Raw genomic sequence first — 19532 nt, 5'->3', positions numbered from 1 at the left:
TTTCCTCTGGGGAATGGGGTTGGGGGGGGGGGTGAGACAAGATGAGAGTGAAAGAAAGCCTCGCCTCACCCCAAGTTCCCGAGCCGGGCTGAGGACTTTTCCGAGGAAAGGGTCCGCCTAGCCCTGAGTCAAGCAGCCTTACTGTACCGCCGTGTGCATTCCCTCATACGGTCAGGAGTTATGACTCATTTTGAAGATGTAATTCTTGTCTCTCTGATCCCCTCGCGGGTGCAACACACCAAACAGTAACAAACACAAAGCGCCTCGGGGCCAAGGCTGGGGGTAGGGGGCGGGGAGGGGGCCGCCGAAGTTTCGCTTTGGCGTTGGGGGGCGCGGATGGGTGCTCGCCGGGGCCCTGGCCCGGCTCCCCTGGGCGGCCCGCGCGCGTTTCAATGGGCGCGGGCGATGCCCACATTGTCGCTGTGTTTGGTTGCTAGATCGAGCCTGCGTGCTGCCGAAGCAGGGCGCCGAGTCCATGCGAACTGCCATCTGATCCGCTCTTATCAATGAAGCAGCCGATCATGGCGGATGGCCCCCGGTGCAAGAGGCGCAAACAAGCCAATCCCAGGAGGAAAAACGGTAAGAAGCGGCCCGAACCAAACTTTTCCGGGCCACTCCGCGGCTCAGAGACCCAGGGAGAAGGAGGGGGAAAGGGAAAGGGAACCGAGGCGGCGGCGGCGGCGGCGGCGGCGCCCAGGGCTCGCGGGCGAGCCTCTCTCCGTGGCCGGCGCCGGAGCCCTGCGCGCGCGGCGGCTGGACCCGGGGAGTTGGGGAAGTGCCGGGCAAAGTGAGCGGGGGGCGCCGGGGGGCTCAGAGCGCTGGGGTCCGGCGGGGGCCCCGCGCCCCCACCCCCGCCGCCCCCTCGTGCCCCCGCCTCCGCCCTCCCGCTGCCTCCGCCTTTCGCTCCGCTAGCGCCCGGTCCGCCGGGTCCCCGGCCGGGCTGCGGGAGTGTCCGGCAAGGGCAGGGCGGGGGCCCGGGCGCCGGGTCGTGCAGGATCCCGGGGCGGGGGCGGGGGTGGCAGAGGAACTGCGAGGGCGGGAGAGGGGGCCTGGGGCTGTGCCTCCGCACGGCTTAAAGTTTCTTGCCGGAGTCTCGCGGCCGCCTCTCCGTACGCCAAGTAACGGTCCGCGAGCAACGGGGCCCGGCCGGGCGCGCCCGGACCTCGGGTGGGAGGGACTCGGCCGGCCCTGCGCGGGGTCCGGCAGGGTCCGTGCGGGCTCGGGGGTGGGTGGCTCCTCTCCAGCGAGCTCTGGCCCCACGCCGGGGACTGGAGGGGTCGAAGAGAGCAGGGAGACTTTTCTGGGCAGTTTCTACATGGTCAGGAGGAGCCCGTTATCCAAGCTGAGTCAGGAAGGAGGAAGGAGATGGGGGTGCGAGGGGGACACACAGACCAGAGGTGGGAGATTAAAAGGGTGACTGTTAATAAGGTCTGTCTTGGCGAGAGGCAGAGAAGGGATGAAGTAAAGGAAAGAGAGAGAAACAGACAGAGATCGACCCCCCTAGGTATTACCCCCGAACAAAATCGTGGGAATAAAAGAGAAAAGTGATTGGCAAGAGCGCAGAAGGCGCCTGGGGGAGGGGAGAGAGCTGGGGACCAGAGAGGGTGCTGGGGGGGAGCTGACAGAGGATACTGAGTTTAAAAAGAAAAACCAACCCCCCAAAACAAACAAGCGAAGTAGCGCCAGCTCAGACTGGGAAAGGAAACTTCTCGCTCCCCTCGATCTCAGCTTGATCACCCGGCACGGGGCCGCGTTGACGCTCCTGAGCTGGACGTGGGGACGCGGCGCCGGCCCGGCCTCCGGCCTCCCGCAAATCCAGCCCGCACCTCGCGGGGACCGCCCGGCCCACTTGGAGCAACTTTCCTCTAGAGAGGACAATTGTGCGCGCCCCCGGCCTGCCCCGGAGCTGCGCGGCGCAGGGAGGGGGCGGCTGGGGGCGCAGTGTGGGGTGCTGGAGAGAGAGAAAACACAAAGACGAGAGAATTTTGATTAGAGACAAATGATGCTTCTCTGTCTCTGTCTCTCTAGGTTGTGTGTTGTGTGTGTGTGTGTGTGTGTGTGTGTGTATCTTTTGCTTGTTGTGGTGGAGGTGTCGAGCCATATGGGGGAGTGATAGAGGAATTTTGGTCAGAAACTGTTCGTTACGTTATCCTGCCTTTTCCCTTTGTGCTGCCTTTGATCTATTTGCTTGGCTTAGTATTACAAAAAAAAAAAAAAAAGTACAATAATATATTCCGAGCTGCTTCCCCAAGATCCAGTTGAGGCTGCCTCTTTTTAAGTCAGTCTCTCCTCTCTTTCTCCCTCTCTCTCTGTCTCTGTCTCTCTGTCTCTCTCCCTTAATTCAATTTTTTTCTTCATTCTGCAATCTGGCATTATTTAAGGTGGTCCTTACACAGGAGACCTCCCCTTCCCCATCTCTGGGTAATTTAGTAGACACTAAAATTATACCTAATGTCCCCCTCTCCTCTCTTGTGTTTCCTCTGTTCCTTTTATTAAATGTTGGTTATTGATTTTCTAAAATCAATGTCTGTTGTGGGGCTTTCCCCCCCCCCCTTACAAGTATCTAAAGCACGGTGCTGATCAACTGGATAACAAAAGCTTTGTGTCAAGGAGGCTTTTTTTTTCTTATGTTAAACAGTCATTTTTTTTGAGAGAGAGAGAGAAAAAAAAGAGAAAGAGATATAAAGCAAGGTTCCCAGAAGTGTTCTTTTGCAGAAGAGACTATTTAGAATGTTTGTTTCTGCTTTCCTGCCTCCTCCCACCCCCTTCGGGATTTTGCCACTGCTGACCAGCCTGGCCCCGGCAGTGAGGTCAGGCCAGAGCCCAGGTCTGGGGAAAGAGAAGGCTCCAAGCTCCCTGGGAACCCTGAGGGGTGGGGTTGGTGGAGAGGGAGGCCTGCTGGGGGCTTCACAGGTGAAACAGAGTGCCAGGGAGGTGCTCAGCCATGGACCCCGCAACCATTTCCCCTCCGCCCAGCCACTAACTTGGGAGAAGCCTCAACACTCCGAAATGGAAAGTTGAATTGCACATTTTTTAAGGCATTTACCTCAGACCTTGCACACTTAACAACAAGCCTGTCCATTGCTTACAGCTTCTCTAACTTTGACTATTACCTGTCTCTTTTTCCAAATAATCTGTGAAAAACATGCTGTGAATTGGTTACTTGTCAGTGTTTTTCTTCAGGTTTAATCTGACTGAGCAATGCCCTGGTTTTGAGAAGCAGGTAGAAGAGTTTTCTTCCCCCTTTTTCATTTTCTTTCTCATCAAGCACATATCCAATGCCTTTCCCTTTGGGGATTGCCAGGATTTATCTGAACTGAGTGGATTTTTCTTCTTTCCTGGATTCATGGAAAAGATGTCACTTTTGAGCTTGTGTCTTTGCTGATAACACTAAATATGATGATGCTTATCAAAATCATATAGAAATTCCTGGAAAGGAATAATGGCAATACTAATCACAGAAGTAAGAAGCTGCAAGAAAAAGAAAAAGAAAAATGGTCATCCAGGAAACTAGAATGGCACTTTATATAATTTTAATGAAGTCAACAATGTATATATAGAGAAAGGCGACAAGAAGAAAAAACATGTAAAGCAGTTGTGTCTCTGTGTGTGTGTGTGTGTGTGTGTGTGTTTGAAAGGCTGGTCAAGAATGTGGGTTAGAAGACGATGCTGTATACAATTATTAAAAAGCCAAGGAGAAGGAGGCAGTTTGAGGGAAATAAATGTGCAAAGAGAGAAACAAGAATCTAAAACCCAGCCTTCAAGATTCTCAGACCAGCAAGATGCTTGGCAAAGACAGTGCCAGGGCCAAGTTAATCCATAGCTGACAGTCCCCTTTCCCCCACATGGAAAGGATGAAATCTCTTCCCAGAAAGTAAGATGTGCAGGAGGAAAGGGGGAGAGGGGTGAGGGGGAAGGAGGCAAAAAGCAAGTTGCCGGCAGACAAGAATGTGTGTCGGTTTCAAGAAAGTTCAGTCAGATGATCTTCAGTCGCCTGACTCACTTTGTAACACTTTCACTGAAGCTGGAGAGAGGGGGAAAACCCAGCCCCCCCCCTTTTCCATTCCCCTGATTATACCCCACTATCTCCACACAGCCTTGGAGTCAGAAATGAGCACTTGGAGCGGGGAGATGCCCGGCTGTTGCCTGCCACTGGCGGGCCCGGTTGTAACTTGCAAAGTTTGTTGCTTTAGCCCCTTGATTCGGGCTCGGCTCCTGGGGATGCTCCTGCTTCCCTCCGGCATCCTGTGGATTCTGGGAAGATGGGCCAGCCTCCCCAGCCCATTGCCTTCCAGCATCAGCCTCTGAAAAATCGCACACATACGTGCAGGTTGTAACCAAAATCAAACCCGGAAACTGCTTGTTTCAGAAAAGGGAATGAAGTTGTCTTTTAGATGAAAACTGAATTCGGAGTGGAGGGGAAAGGGAAATGGAAGAAAGACAGAAAAGTTAAATTTGATTTTTCTACAAACTTTCACTAAAGGGTTGGGGATTGTGTGGGGGGAGTGGGGAAGATTTTTACAAATGCCTTTGGTCTCTGATTTCCAGTGATAAAAGAAAAGGGATAAAGTTGGATGTGTTCAGGGCTCTGGACCCTAGGGGAGAAACAAGCAGATGAGCAGACATGATTATCCTTTTTTAAGATAAGCCCTCTCTCCTTACCACTTCCTTAAAGGGAGTGGAGGCGCTGGTGGTGATGCTTAGAGGACGGAGAAGTTGCTTCCGTTTCAGAGATGCTTACATAAAAAGGACAAGAAATGCATTCTGCCCCTTCTTCAGGATGTGGCTCCTGACTCTCCTCTCCGAGAGGTGAAGTTGGGATGGGGCAGCCCGGAGTCAGAGCCCCTTAGTACACACTGAGGCAGGGAAGTTTCCTTCGGATTACAGTCGCTTCAGACTTCGTTATCTTTGCAAGTGGAGAAATCTTTTGCAAGTAGCTTTCTTCATAAAGTTGATGAGTTTATAGGGAGCCTATTTTGCTGATTCTCAAAGCACTCAGAGGCAGTTTGTGTGGCAGGTACCAGTTCTGAGGGCGCTCCAAAGATATCCATCTCCATCCTTTTCTCTCTGTGGAGAGCTTCTGCAAGTTTCGTCACGCTACACACACACAAGACTGGGGGCTGTGTATCTAGGTTGATCTATTTGTTTTATTTCGGTTTGGAAACACTAAGTCAGTTGGGGTAGAACATGCCTTCCTTCGTAGCAGAGCCACTAGTCTGCTGGCACCCATAATGTGATGCTCCACCAGGGGTAAGGGTGGGCTAAGGATTTTAAACTTTACATTGTTACTCTGTTGCCAAATAAAAATAAATTCACGTCTTTAAGCATTTATTTCCAAATACGAATAAAGCCAAGATTAAAGTTCCCTGCTAAACTGCTATGTCATATGTATCCGATGCTTCCTTTCTTGCTTGCTTAATTTGCTCAAAGTAAAGAAAATTCCAAGAGGTTATCAAACACCCTAATGCCGTATTAAGAATATTTCCTTGGAGAAATGTATGTCTACCCAGAAGGTAGGAAAGGGCGGTGTTGTTAGCTCTCTAGCAGTGCCGCGTTTCTTCTAAGATGTGGGAGATTCTTTTCCTTACAACAGTTTTTGTCATCTGCATTCTTCCAAGGCTTTTAAGGTGCATTTTCTTCTGTGTGAAAGGGAACTCTTTGTCCTTTTCCTCTCCAGCACCGTGGCTTCCCAAGGTAGACACTATTTTGTGCCTGTCACAGAGAGAGGGAGTGCAGGTTTGCAATGCTCACAGACAATTGATTGTCTGCCCTAATGTGTTTCATTTACATGTTTATAACGTCAATGGTGCTGGGGTGTCCACTGTACCATTCATTCCCGCATTCCCACAAGGGGGCAATTGTCTGAATGGCCAAGTCAGACACCTTTTTGATTGCTCTTTGGTTGTCTTTTTAGAGCAAAGAGATAAAGGAGGAAAATCTGTGATGCAGAAACACTAGTTGAAAATATACAGAATTAAATGTCACCACAAAAGCAGATGTTAACATAAGCCCAAATATGCTTTTTAGCCAAGATGTGAAGGTTGAAAAAAATAATGCAGAGCAGAGGGAAGGATGATTTAAAACCAATAAATATAGCCCTATTCCCCCCCCCCCATTTCTTTTCTTTCTTTAGCAATCAGAAGATGAAATGTGATTTTCCTTTTCATTTTTAAGCCTTGAAACATCTAGGCACCTCCCTATTATTTGTATGTTTGCTGTGATTTGTGAATTTTGTATATACTTACATAGCTCTGTTTATACCAACAGCATCAGCTTACCACTTGGAAAATCTATTGAATGACTATTTGGGCTGTGGGGAGTGTAAACTTTTAAAAAGTAAGATCCAAGTATTTCTTCATGCAGCATTTTTTAAAAGGAAAGCAGTAATAATCAGCAGACTCTATGGAAGTCTTTGCCTTAATAGCTATGTGCCAAATACTTTTATCTTGGGTGACAGTCCTGTCAGAGTGAAAACTCTCAGGAAAAGTGTAACTAGTAGTTACAAAGTAAATAAAGAATTTCGTTTTAAGGTGTTCTGTACTGTTTTTATACTATGTGTGTGTGCCCGTGTGCGCGCGCGTGTGTGTGTTGTCTTGTGTTTCCTCTGAGAAAAGTGAGAGGAAAAGCCATCCATGTGTGTGCTTTTGGCTTTTCTCTTCATTCAGTTCTCCCCTACATATTATGCATATATGTATCACACATGAATACATCTGCTTAAAAAAGAAAGATTTCACAGTTCAGATGGTGCCTTGCTGGTTCACTAAGGTAATACAGTTATTAGAAGTTGGTCTAATTTCGCGTGTGGTCCATAAGGAGAGAAAATACTAACTCTTGTGTCATCTGGTAGGAGATAAATAGGGTGGGGAAACTTTTATAATTTTGTAGTGAATTAGGGAGAAAAAATTGCCAGTCTGTGAAAAGATTTTTGCCTCTCCGGGAAGACACGCACAGTAGCTGCACCGTTAGCTGAACCCCTGACACGGCGGTCTTTTGAATGCCTTAGGTATGATTTCACTTTCGCTCACATCAATGCTGACCTGAATGCCTTTCATATCTGATCCGCTGTGTCTCTCCCAGTAAACATCCCCTGAGGGGAGAACAAAGAAAGGAGCTCTTCTTCTTCTTAATCACAATTCAGCCCTTTCACCGCCGGCAGGCTCCATTTGCATTCTGCCACAGAAAGCCAAGATGAAAAGAAAGAGAGAGAGAGAGAGAGAGGAGAGAGGAGAGAGAAGAGGAGAGAGGCAGAGGGTAGTAGCTGAGTAAAATAACTTAGGTGTTTGTGGCTGTTTGTTGGGCTTTCCCTAGTTACCAGCCTTATATAGTTGATGCTTGACCAGGCCCTGTCCCTCCTGACAGGCATATAGTGTTACAAGATGGCATGTCTGTACTATTCATGGCCACCCGCTCAACACTTGAGGTAAAAAGTGTCAGAGAGGGATCAAATTCTCCCTCAGAAGCCTGTTAGACTTGGGGTCAGGTGTGTGGACTTCCCACTCTCAAGTGCTGCCTACTATTTGGCTTTACTTATTGTTTATCATCAGACCAGGGAGGTGAGGGCACTTGGGGGGGGGGGGGGGGGGGGGGGGCAGTTGCCGCAGCTGGAGACTGCTCTGGAGGAGAGAAAGGATAAAGTCTCCCAAGACCCCGTTCTGGTTTCAGTGATGGGTGTCTGGCCCAGAGAAAAAGGGAGAAGTGCTTACACCCAGCCTGAACACACTGATAAATCTTCAGGAAAACTGGAAAAGACTTTCCCATTTTTTCCCCTGACTTTTTATGATAATTCATATTTTCAAATGAAAGGGGAAAAAAGCCAAGAAAGAAACTCTCAAATGAGCCAAAAAGGAAAAAAAAAAATTCTCTGAAAAGAATTTTAGGGGGAAAAGTTGTTCTATTTTAAAAAGCTTTGAGGGCTGTAAAGTGCCACGTTTTTCACACCTTCTCCATACTTTTTTTTCAGATTTTTTTAGTATGTTTAACATTTGTGAGATGACAGCCTTTTTGTATCTCAAACTGGATGCTTCAAGATTTGTAGGGAGGGGTTGGTGGTATTCATGTTCTCCTCAGAGAGAAAGTTTATGCCTCAAGGGCTCCTTCTTACTGGGAACTGTTTAAACCCTCGCAGGCGGACCTGTCAGGTTTTACTGTGTTATTTGCCTCCATTTTCAACATTCAAAAGTAACATGCAGTTAATGGTATCGGAATGAGACCACAGCAAGAGCAGAAACCTCTCGTGACAACTTTTCAGCTACATTATCTTGCTCCTAAACTGTCTTGTCTTTTTTTTTTTCCTTTCTGAAACCACTTTTAGATACCAACAGTTTTTCAACATTAGATTAAGCCCATAATGCGCGTGCGCGCGCGCGCGCGCGCGAGCGCGCACACACACACAAGTTTAGAAGTGCAATCGCTTCAAACAGCAGAGTGAATAATTGGAAATGGGGGCTTTTCTGATGGCCATTGTGCGGATTTCACTTATAAGAGTAAAACTAGCGGAGATATTAGAAGTTGTACACGAGCATGTGACACAGATTCCTGATTTTTTTTTCTTTTTCCCAGAAGATTTACAGAATTTACAAAAAGAGATTATCCCTACACCTTCCACCCCTCCTATCCACCCCCATGACCCAAGCAATGAAGGATTTAGGCAGATTTACTTCAGTAAACACCTTTGGACACTTGGGGAGAAAGTGGGAGTCTGTTTGCAAAAGGAGGCTTTTGTTAAGTGAGGTACCGGGATAATGCTTTACCAGGCAGCTGTGATATTAACCTACCCAGCAATGCGGGAACACTCTTTAACTCTTTGAATGCCTGGCCCTTTGCACTCAGCAGATAAAATCCTGGCTCTCCAAAGACACCCAGAATTCTGGTTCTAGCTAGCAGTTTATTATTCAGACAAGTCTTATAGACATGAAAACTGTTCAAGCTTTTAAAACAATGTGGTTTAATTAGATGAGGTGGACTTACATTGCTCATAAGCCCTCCAAATGGTGGTTTATAATTGGCAAGAAAAAAAAAAAAAGGAATCAAGGCAGCACATTAAAAATTCCAGGAAATATCTTTAGAAAAGCTATTTTCATTTCCAGCTTTTAAAATATTAGACCATGGTAGCTAGAGGGAATAAAGCAGCTGGGGCCTCTCTCCTTACTATAAAAGACACCAGGAGTTTGTGATGAAGAAAGGGGCTTCAGCTCAAAAAGCTATAAGAGGCCAGTTGGGACAGTGACATTATCACAGCCCCCGCATCTTTTCAAGGGGGAAGTGTTGCCTATCTTTCGGAGCTTGGAAGGTCATGTGAACCTCAGAGGCAGGGCCTCAGGCCCACTGTTACCAACTTAAGACTTGCCAAAGCAAGCAGGGAGACATTTATAAGAGGAAGGAGTTAATGGTTATTTTTTGCCGGGCACAAGAATAACTTTACAGGTGTTGCATTCGGGCTTAAATAAGATTGCCTTATTTAGTTTTGAAAAAGAGTGTAGGTGTCAACGTTCAAGCAGCCACAAACGTGTGAGAAAGTAAAGGGTATGAGACATGACAGGATTAAAGGTGTTTGCTATGTTGTTACACCGTGTGTCAGGCTGCAAGCTCCCTTTGTCACAGCCTCCTGGTGATTTGACAGCGCAGATCTACTTCCCTTCTAGGTGAGACAGCATTTTTTAACTGGAGTTATAAATACGGTACACCCTTCGAGTTGCACCCTGCCTCCCAGCTCCACGAATCCTATTTGAAAGCATCTTGCCCTGAGACACAATGAACAAATGCTGTATACAGGGGGCTGTGTGCTCGGGGGCCTGGGTATCGCCAGTATCACAGTAGCTGGCATTGACTGTTGTTTGGCAAGAAGGTCCTCTGCCAAATCATCCAATAATTAAGTTTTATGTTATTTGTATGAACGACCAAGCATGCAGTATTCCTTTTCAAATCAAAGGGAGGCTTAAAATTACTTTTTGAACACTTTCAGACCATGGTCAGGTCACAGTTTGGGGGCTGAATTAAAATGATCTCATTCATGATCTAATTGAGGTTGGCAAAACCTTAACAGTAGCAGGAGTACATAAATATAAATCAAAGACCAAAATTTAGCAAATCATATCATTTGCTAGAAATCTGCTCATGAATTATTCTCCAATTGCCAACCCAGAAGTTAAACTTTGTCTCCCCTCAGCAACAGTAACTGTGCATATTTTTTCAGGCTCCTGACAGGAAAGTTAGAGGAGCTGAAAAGAGAAGGAAGATGATCAATGTTTCATCAGATATTCTGTGTTTGTGACCCAGGAACATATGATAGCTAATAAAGCCAAGTACATTACAGTGGGTGCTGCAGTCTGGGTTAGAAATTAATAACGGGCTTCCGAAAACCAGACTTTGGAAGAGCAAGCAGTGGGGACACGTGAGGGATGTAAGGGAAGCAAACATTTCGAGAAGGATCTGATTGAACTTTGCTTTCATTTTTCAATTGAGGAATGTAATCGTCATAATGATTTATGATTTTTTTTTTACAAACTTAGGTCTATTAGTAAGCTAGTTGAGGGGATGAGATCTGAAGTAAGTGGGAGAATTGAAAGGCAATATTGAAATGTTAGTATACATATTTAAGTTACCTTTCCTTTTTTAAAAAAGATTACTGTAAAAATTAGGACTCCAGATAGTTTTTCCTATAATCTATGGGATTAAACATCATGTTCTATTGTATCTAATCTGTTTTTAGTTATTCTTCATTTTTCTGGGTTGCCGTGTGTTATTTCAACTTGAACCCACACATACTCTGCTTTAAACTGGAGGAGACCTAATTCTGAACTCGACTGTTTCGAAGTTAAGGTTTTAAATCCCACTTAAGTGAAGATACTCTTTCAAGCAAATGACAAACGCAGACCTGGTCAGTTTAGCTAACTTTATCATAAGAGCAAATATATGAAGGTGTGTTTTTAAGTCACAACGATACGGTGGAAACATTTTTAAATAATCTCAGGTGATAGAGGTAAATGACTACATTCTTCTGGCAACAGGTCATTGTCACTAATGACTTCGCATGACAAAAAGTCAAAACATATTCTACATTTAAAAAATGTAATGGATTCCTTTTCACTAGTTAGGTTGTTAATATGACAATATAGTGATTTTTGTTCTTTGTTTTATTTCATATTTCTTTTTATAATCAACAATAGGAAAGAAATGTACTCCTGACAAGGTGATAGACATTCCCTCCTAAAAATAAGCAATCAATAATAGGTCAACAGAGGAAGATAGCATTCTATTTAAGATCTGAGATTTTTTTCTCTGTCCTGAACAGATGAGTAAATTTCAAGGAATTCAGTGCCCAAGTGATCTGTAATGTAATATATAGACATCACTGTTTCTTAGTTTAAATTGTATTTATATTGTCTTGTATATCTGAGTAACTGTAATCAAAGAAACTTTGCAATTTGCCTATTCTTGGAAGTACCTAAGTTTCTATTTTAGACACAAAGCACATCAATGGAAGTGTTTCACATCATGAGATTTCTCAGTTTTAAGAGGTGAGGTTTATATATAAAGAACTCAGTAAGCTGTGTTTTCATAATAAATAGATCCATTAAAAGGGAAAAATCTCTAAGCAAAATGGTTGTCCTCTAAAGATTTCCCATCACCTTTGCTCTGCTAATGGGAATTTAAAAACTAAATACAGCCCATATGCACATATTCCACGTGCCCACATACACAAATACACCCTAGAACCCCAACTCTGAGACTTTTCCTCTCTGACTTTCACTACAATCATACAGCTCGTGAATGAAATATATTCAAATGAAAATAGAGGTGAAGAATTAATGTAGACCCCTGTTTAGTAGGATTTATTGTAAGAAAAAAAAAGTGTTCCCTGTGCCACATGATTCTTACAAAAGTTACTTGCATCTATTAATCTCAACTTTAAGTGTGTTATTTAGGATAAATTACAAGCTTTGTGTTTTTAAACTGTTCCCCCTTCTCCCTTGCCCCCCCGCCGTATTCCTTCAATATTACCAGCCTTAACGTGGATTATGCTAACTTGATTGCAAATTATTATGGTTTTTAAAATAGCATTCAGGAGTCCTGGATAAAGATGATTTTAAAGTAGTGTTTATAATATTTAAAAGGGAAGAAAAAGGGAGGGGATTAAACTATACTGAACACTTAGAAATGTGTGGAGTTTTATACTTGTGCAGATAAAGTGTGAGGTATCCTTACCCTGTGAAACCAAGACCACAAATGATATGTGTCAGTAGGTTCTTTGATAGGGCTTCTGGCCACAGTGTTTTTGTGCTGTCAAACTGCTATGTTGAACAAACACCTCCTCTGGGACAAAGTGATAAATGCAGAGACAGGCTGGCTTCAACCAGTCTCAGCAACCTCCTCAACCAGCCCCCCCCCCACTCCCAGGCCCACCTCTCCCTCCCACAATCCAGCCACCTCCCCACTTTTGCTTTGCCCCTTTACCTGAAATTGACATTTATAGAGAGATGCCCAGGGCTTTCCAAGGTGTCAGTGGTGAGTAATTATTGATACTTCCCAAATCTTTGAATCAGTACTATGAAACTACAGGCAAAGTCTTTTTCTGGCAGGCTTTATCTAGTCTTTTTTAAGTGGAACTGGACTGAGCTTCTAAACTTTTGCCAACTTGAACTTTTTCCACCTTTGCCTAATCATTTGAAAACCACTTGCTTTCCTCTTGTCTTTCCCCCAGTCACTGGAGTTTTATTTTTTTAATGTTCAAGCAATTATGTTGTGCAACACAAAACAAAATTTTGCCTTAAAAAATCCAAACACTATTACCTCCTACTTTTCACTTTCCAACGTTCTTTTAGGGCTAACACTTCAAATGTATAGCCAACTGATTTTTTTTTTTCCTTCTCTCTCTTGGAGCCATTATTCTCTGACTAAAACCTGTTTACTGGTGCCTTTGTGTGTGCTTTTTTTCTTCCCCTGACATTAAATGAATTTCCATCTTCTACTTCTGCAATCTCTAAGAAATAGATAAACCATTATATTTTTTCCCGGCTCGTATTTTAAAGCGGTGATCCTGACAGCAGGACGATTATTGCACTTTATGTTTTAGTGGATGTTTGCTGTTGCTAGTTACAGCAACACTTATCATAAGACAGCAAGAAAAGAGTAGTCCCTGGTAATTAAAGTAATGAAATATTCATTTACTCTACCTTTTCTGTAGTCTCACAAATTAGGCTGCTACATTTAATGCCTGCACTGCCTCTGTTTTTATTATAATGGCAGCTTTCGCATCTGCAATTAGGACTAATTCTGACAGTTACAATTTCTGAGGGATGGTAAACAGTGAACGAGATGTGCAGCAGAGGTATTACACGTGAAAAGCCCTTGTCTCTTTAACCTTGTTGTTTTTTTTCTCTCAGAGGTTACCTTTTCCCGATGGTGCAAAATCGACTTGACATAACTGTTCATCAGTTTCAGGGTTTTCCCTGGAGGTATTTGCATCAAATCAGCCCAGTCAAGCTTCAAGTTGAAATTGGCAGGCCAGAAACTGACAGGGTAGGGACTGGAAAAGAGACAGCTAAAGAACAGGCAGCAAACTGACAGTAGCAGAGTGAAAGACCGAGGTGGTGGTGGGGGGAGGGTTGTGGGGTGGGGAGGTTGAGAGCGAGAGCTTTTCAACTTTCGTGTAAGGGAAATCTCAACTCCTGTACAGATCTCAGGAGCAATGTATCCTGGAGGAACTTGAAAGGTCGGGAGATTCAGAACACCTTCAGCTAATTCTTACCACTAGGGCTCACCAGTCCTGCTTGGGGGGGGGGGGGGTTTCACTCTCATTTCATCTGATTGGATGCCTAAAGAGGAGTGGGCACACTTAATTAAACAGGAGCAAAGTTCTGAGGCACCTCCTCAGCACTTACTAAAGCTTGAAAGCCAAATCTCATGATCAGTGTTATAGGAGGAAAATAAGGCGGTTTGGGTTTTTTTTGTTGTTGTTGTTGTTTTTTTTTTTTTGAATTGTTAACTTGTAGGAAAGTTAACAACCCTTCTCTTTACCAGGTTTGTCTTCTCGGGTTTCTGGTTGGGAGCAGATTAAATGTTCACAGAGACCAGAGCTCAGGAGACTGTCAATTCAAAAGTTAGTGCACTTTTGTCAACAAAAACAGCCACGTAGCAAAAAATACATTTAAAGAGATACTCCTTTGAATAACATGGGGTGGCAAGTTCCCTTTGTCAAATAACACCCTCCTATCCTGATAACATAAGAACATTTATTCAATTGTTTAAAGGCCAAAAATAGATGGGAAAATCTTAAAAGAGCGATGACATTAAACTTCTATTTCAGTATTGGGATTGTCACTTTAAGAAAAAATCTATGATTACGAAACTTTTATGATTGCTCTAACAAAGAACACAAATATGAAAAGTGCTCTCTTTGCCTGAGTACGTTTTTTTCCCCCCATCCTTTATGTTTATTTCTTGAGAGCAATATTTTTTTCTCATCCTTTCTCATCTCTTCTACCTTTGCAGGAGGGGTGGGTGTTGGTGTCTTTACTAGATGATTTAAAATCCTTGCCACTTTCCAACTAGACTTGGGGGTCGAATAAGCCCTTGCTTTCAAACCATCTTCAGGCTCTGTGTATGACAGGCATTGGCTGATCTGCTGATGCCCATTCGACAGGCACTGTTGAACTAAAGTGGTGTGACGGCACAGTTTTGTTAAGCTGTGAACAAAGGGCTGAAGATGCCTTCCTGGCATCGTCCATGTGCATATTGGCCTTGTCACAGTTTTGCTTGATTTAATGCTCTGTTTATTCCTAGATATTAAAACTCAAATTCCAAACAATATGTTTTCAAATACTACGTACCAACTTTATTTTAAAAGCTTTAACTTCGAAGACCCTAGGGTTCATTTGCTCCTGCAGTTTACACGTAGCCAACGTTAAAACACAGCTTTGGAAATAAAGAGATTGCCAGTAGCCCTTTAACTGTTATCCATTTAAAAAGGGGATTCCAGTCTTAAAAAGTCTTATTAGGGTAAAAGATTTATTTTTCTTTGATCATGGGTTGAAAGTCATTATTTATTTCAAATGTGGATTCTCGCATAAATTCCTAAGGAAAAGTTACCGTGTGCGTATGCAGTCTGAGTAGACTTTTTAAAAGATACATTATTAAAAAGATATTCTGTTATAAAAGGAACGATTTACAAATACCTGTAAGGGTAGGCACATTGCTACCAGCAAGGAAAAAAAAAAAAAAAAAGGATCGAGGGAGTTTGTGTTCAAATGAGTCCTTTTTAACGGACAGCAGGAGAATTAGGATTGAGATTTAAGAAGAATATAATTGTTATAAAAATCCCTGTTCCATAGACAACAACTAGCTCTTCAAAAGAAAAGTTAAGTTTCGTACTAAATTTAGATTCCAGTGTCCCGTTGACTGTGTCTTGAGCTTTATCTGTGCCGGGGGTTTTTTGATCCCCCTCTGCCTCTTTTTCCTCCCTTCAGGTTTGCTTCAAGTGTTTGCTGAGAGATTAGTTAGCAAGTTTATATTGAGGAGGTAGCCATGGGAAGCAGCTCTCTGCTCGAAGGAACGCGCAGTGGGTCAGAGTGTGAAAATACGGGGAGCTAAGACTGACTAAGGCCGGGATCAGGTACTTTATTTTTCTCTCCAAGACAAACTGCTCGTAGAAAGGTTTGTGGGATGACATCCTGTCCCAGCAGGAGCACAGATGCTACCACTTTTAGAAACTTCCAAATAAGCAGTATTGCTGGAACAACTTTATGAAAAAAAATTTGTTTTAATCTATTGCCAGATCACTCCCTTTTCATTATGTAAAGAGGCTATAATTTGAGATATTCAAGGTTATTTTTACCTCCATTCATAAAACAACATCTTTCACGAGAGCTGTTCTGAAGAAGGTGAGGAAGGTGGCAAAGGAGAGAAAAATATTCAGTGGTATGAAAGCATTGCTGCTAATAACCAGTGAGACTGCATTAAAAATTGGAAATTAAATCTCTAGAGTAAAACACATACCCACTTCCACCTGCCCTAAACACACTTTCATAGCAATGACTGTTTTACTAACCGAAATGAATTGCCTTTTTTTTTTTCCCAGTAGTAGTTTTACTCAAAGCTCATTTATACCAAATAATTCTCATAGCCAGAGAAGGTGACACAGATAGGGGTGACTAGGCAGGAATAAGCTTTTATTGCTGGTTTTTGTGTAATATCATACATGAAAGAGACATCCTGCTAGGAGCATAGCTGTCAATGTGGGCTATTCTCTTAGTTTCATGGGAGATTTTTGTGTCCAATCTCATTGTCCTGAACAAGATTTAGACATGCAAATCTCCAATCTGGCAAAAGAATAGACCTTTTAATATATTAATGGGGCAGATTCTTACTTAATATGTGAAGTAAACTTTGGCATTGGTTTGGTGTTTTCTATTAATACTTTGTTAGCAACTGTTTATAAAAGAGACATACAAATACAAGTTGATCCAAAGAGTCCTCCTGCCCCAGCCCCTAGCTCAACATTATCTGCTTTGTTGTGCCAACTCATAACATTCTATCTGTAAATTGCTCTAAGTAAAGCCATGATCTTTGCTATGTTTTAGAACAAATGTATGGCTAGGACCAACATGACTTCTCACCTTTTAATGAACTGTCCGGGTTTAGGATCTTCTAAGGAATGGAGTGTAAAAAGAAGCAAAGTAGAAGATGAAGAGATCTCGTAAATAGTTTCCTTTGAACATCCACAATTGCTTACATGGCCTTTTCCCCTTTTTTCCAGGCCAGCAGAAATGGCCTAGCGGAGGGCTCATCCAAGTGAGCACATTTCAGAACAATTCGTTGGATAATTTGAGGGAGACACCAGCCCTGTGATACCAATGAAGGGCATTAGCTGAGAACTTTGCTGAGATTGGGAGTGGATGTGATGTTAGTATAGGGCATTCCTGAAGGGATTTCTAATTCATGTGAGAATAGTAAGCATACATCTTCTAGCCATCAGTCAGCATCAGGTTTCAAATAAACAGTTATTGATGGCTGTCTTCCCCCCCGTCCCCCATCCCCTTCCTAGCCGGGTGAAGAACAAGCTCTGCTTCACGTAAATAAGATCTTTGAATGTATCTGCAATGAGGTAGGGCTTTCATGATCAGTATCTGCAAGCCAGGAGCGTGAATGTGATCTTATTGTATCACCGTGTAGAGATGAGATAGGCTAGAGCTACAACACACCAGTGCATTGTGCCGGGGTGTCGGGAACAAGCTCTCCATTGCCAAAGCAGCAACTCTTTTATTTTTCATCATTGTTTCCTTACCTCACTTGGTATGCTTCTCGTGATACAGATCTGAGTGAGTTGTGCAAGCTTCAGACTTGCCAGCCCCCAGCTCCCAGGCCTAGTACGCAGTAATTCATAAACTTACCATATTAGACTATCAGATTGAAACCAAGGGTTTCTACTAGTGGTGGAATTGGAAAGCCCATTGTTTTGATTATCATTTCATCAGCCCCAACTGATACTAGTATGCTCAAGGAAAACATACTTCAGTTACAGTTGATTTTCAGATTCCAAAATGGTGCTGCAAAGCCTGTGCATCTCTAATTATATTTTATGCTAGGCTGTGCAATACCAAAATATACGCCGCGGCAATCAGTGAGTGAACAGTATCAATCAATTTGTAAACAGATGAAGTCACTCATTCCCAAACTGGTTTTCCAAAAACAATTACTAAATTACAATAGAAAAAAATTGTACAGTTACTGTATTTGTGTGCTGTGTTACAATCAACATACCAGGGAAACAAAACAATTTAATGCAGAAAAATCATCATTCATCTACATTATAATTGCTTCTTTTTCACATCTACAGGGCGGTTAATTAAAATTGTGATTAAATGCGGTCGCGCTGCCTAAGATGTCTTGCCCAAAACAGGTGGTACAGAATTTAAAAGTAAAAAAAATGTAATTAGCATTGGAAATTGAGAAATTGCCTGTAAGAATCAGTGTTAATTTCAGTCAGTGATGAGGTAATTTATAAATGAATGCAGTGGAGGCTGTGCAAATGCACAATTGCCTTCCTTGCCATTCTTAGCATTCTCAGCATGCAGGTGAAAATGTTTTCAAAATATTGAGGTAATTTGAAAATCAATCCATGCATTCTGTATCTTTTTCTCCCGTTTGTACCAAATGCTGAACAAATGCTGCCACGGAAGGCACGATCCATCAGTTTTTTACTTCCGAAAAGCAATGCTGCACGTATTTTAGACCTAGATCAGGAAACGTAACAATACAAACTGCAAGCCTAACATCCTTCCAGGGGTCAAAATTGTACACCTGACGCTCAGGCTGATGTAGGTTTGGTTTTCTGCGTGGCGCTCCCATCAACAAAATAGGGCCCAGAAGGAAGTTTTCTCACGGAACAGGTAGCACAGACATACAGAGACTATTAACTAATCTAATAAAACGGTTGAAGTTTTATTTTTAGAGTTTACGAAAGAACCGGAGAGTTCAAATAGGACAGTATTTTCCATAGAATTTTTAACCATATCTTTATCATTCCACCTAAAAGCCTCCAAAACTGGTGAATAAAGTTACTGCTAGGAAGAATCTTTCCAAAACACGAAACAAGAAATGAATTTCTGCTTATTAATACCATCTCTTCTTTTAACCAACAAAGATGCAACTTTCTAATAAAGCATTGTAGCATCAACTTAATGTATTTTGAGCATGCTGATGGCACATTCTGTTAGTACATGAGTAAATTTGTGGTTTAGATACTATTTAAAAATTATTTTTATTTACACTATGTTTTCATTATTAAAATAAGAACCACTAAGCTTTTTAAAATCTCCTTCTAATGGACAAAATTTAACTTTCATATGCTTATCCCTACTGTCTGAACAATGTGAATTTAAAATATTTTAATAATTAATCGAGGCGAATATGGGGTTTGAATATCTGGCTGCCAGTGGAGTTAAAGAGACTTTGGGGGACTTCTTAAGCATCCCCTCCCTGTATTTGGCATTCTGCAAAATGATCTCTCCATATAAAGCTCATCCTAAGAATATGTTTAGTTAACTGTTTTACCAACCAATCGAATAATCAGATTCTCTCATGTAAAATATTCTGCATGGTTCTTTGGTGTTTCAGGCAGAAATCAATGATTTCACTCTGAAGACATTCTTTGGGTAACCCTGACATTTCAGGGAGAGAGACAAAAAAAATAAGGAACAATCTGTGTCCCTGATGGTATCTGACTGTCCTCTGATTTCAGGCCTGGTATCAGACCACCCCCCGCCCCGGCCCCATGACCCTTCCTCATCACTTTTAGGACACAAGTGAACTGCACAGTTTAGAGGTGACAACTCAGCTGGTGGCTCCGAGTGGCATGGCGTCATTTCTAACGTATTTAAATCTGTTTCCCATTTAATATTATAAGTAGAAATAAAATGAGACCTATAAATGGAGGAAACTGAAAGGTCACCAGTTAACTTGTGATCCCTCGGCATTCACCAGCTCCTACCTCCCCCCCCCCCCCCCCCCCCCCCCCCCCCCCCCCCCCCCCCCCC

At 43.1% G+C, this 19532-nt stretch overlaps 1 protein-coding gene across 3 annotated transcripts in view; it reads left to right on the top strand.

The window, feature by feature from the left end:
• Window positions 1–19532, top strand: part of ZEB2 (zinc finger E-box binding homeobox 2) — a 136171-nt gene that overhangs the window by 2489 nt on the left and 114150 nt on the right. For all 3 annotated transcript variants that reach the window (XM_021695910.2, XM_044913639.1, XM_021695911.2), the window contains exon 2: window positions 438–579. In XM_021695910.2, coding sequence (XP_021551585.1) covers window positions 507–579 — 73 coding nt within the window. In that variant the 5' untranslated portion in view covers window positions 438–506. The remainder of the gene's footprint in view (window positions 1–437; window positions 580–19532) is intronic.

The sequence above is a fragment of the Neomonachus schauinslandi genome, chromosome 3 (assembly GCF_002201575.2).
Source record: "Neomonachus schauinslandi chromosome 3, ASM220157v2, whole genome shotgun sequence".
NCBI classification, from domain to species: Eukaryota; Metazoa; Chordata; class Mammalia; order Carnivora; family Phocidae; genus Neomonachus; species Neomonachus schauinslandi.
This window is presented reverse-complemented; position numbering and strand designations above follow the sequence as displayed.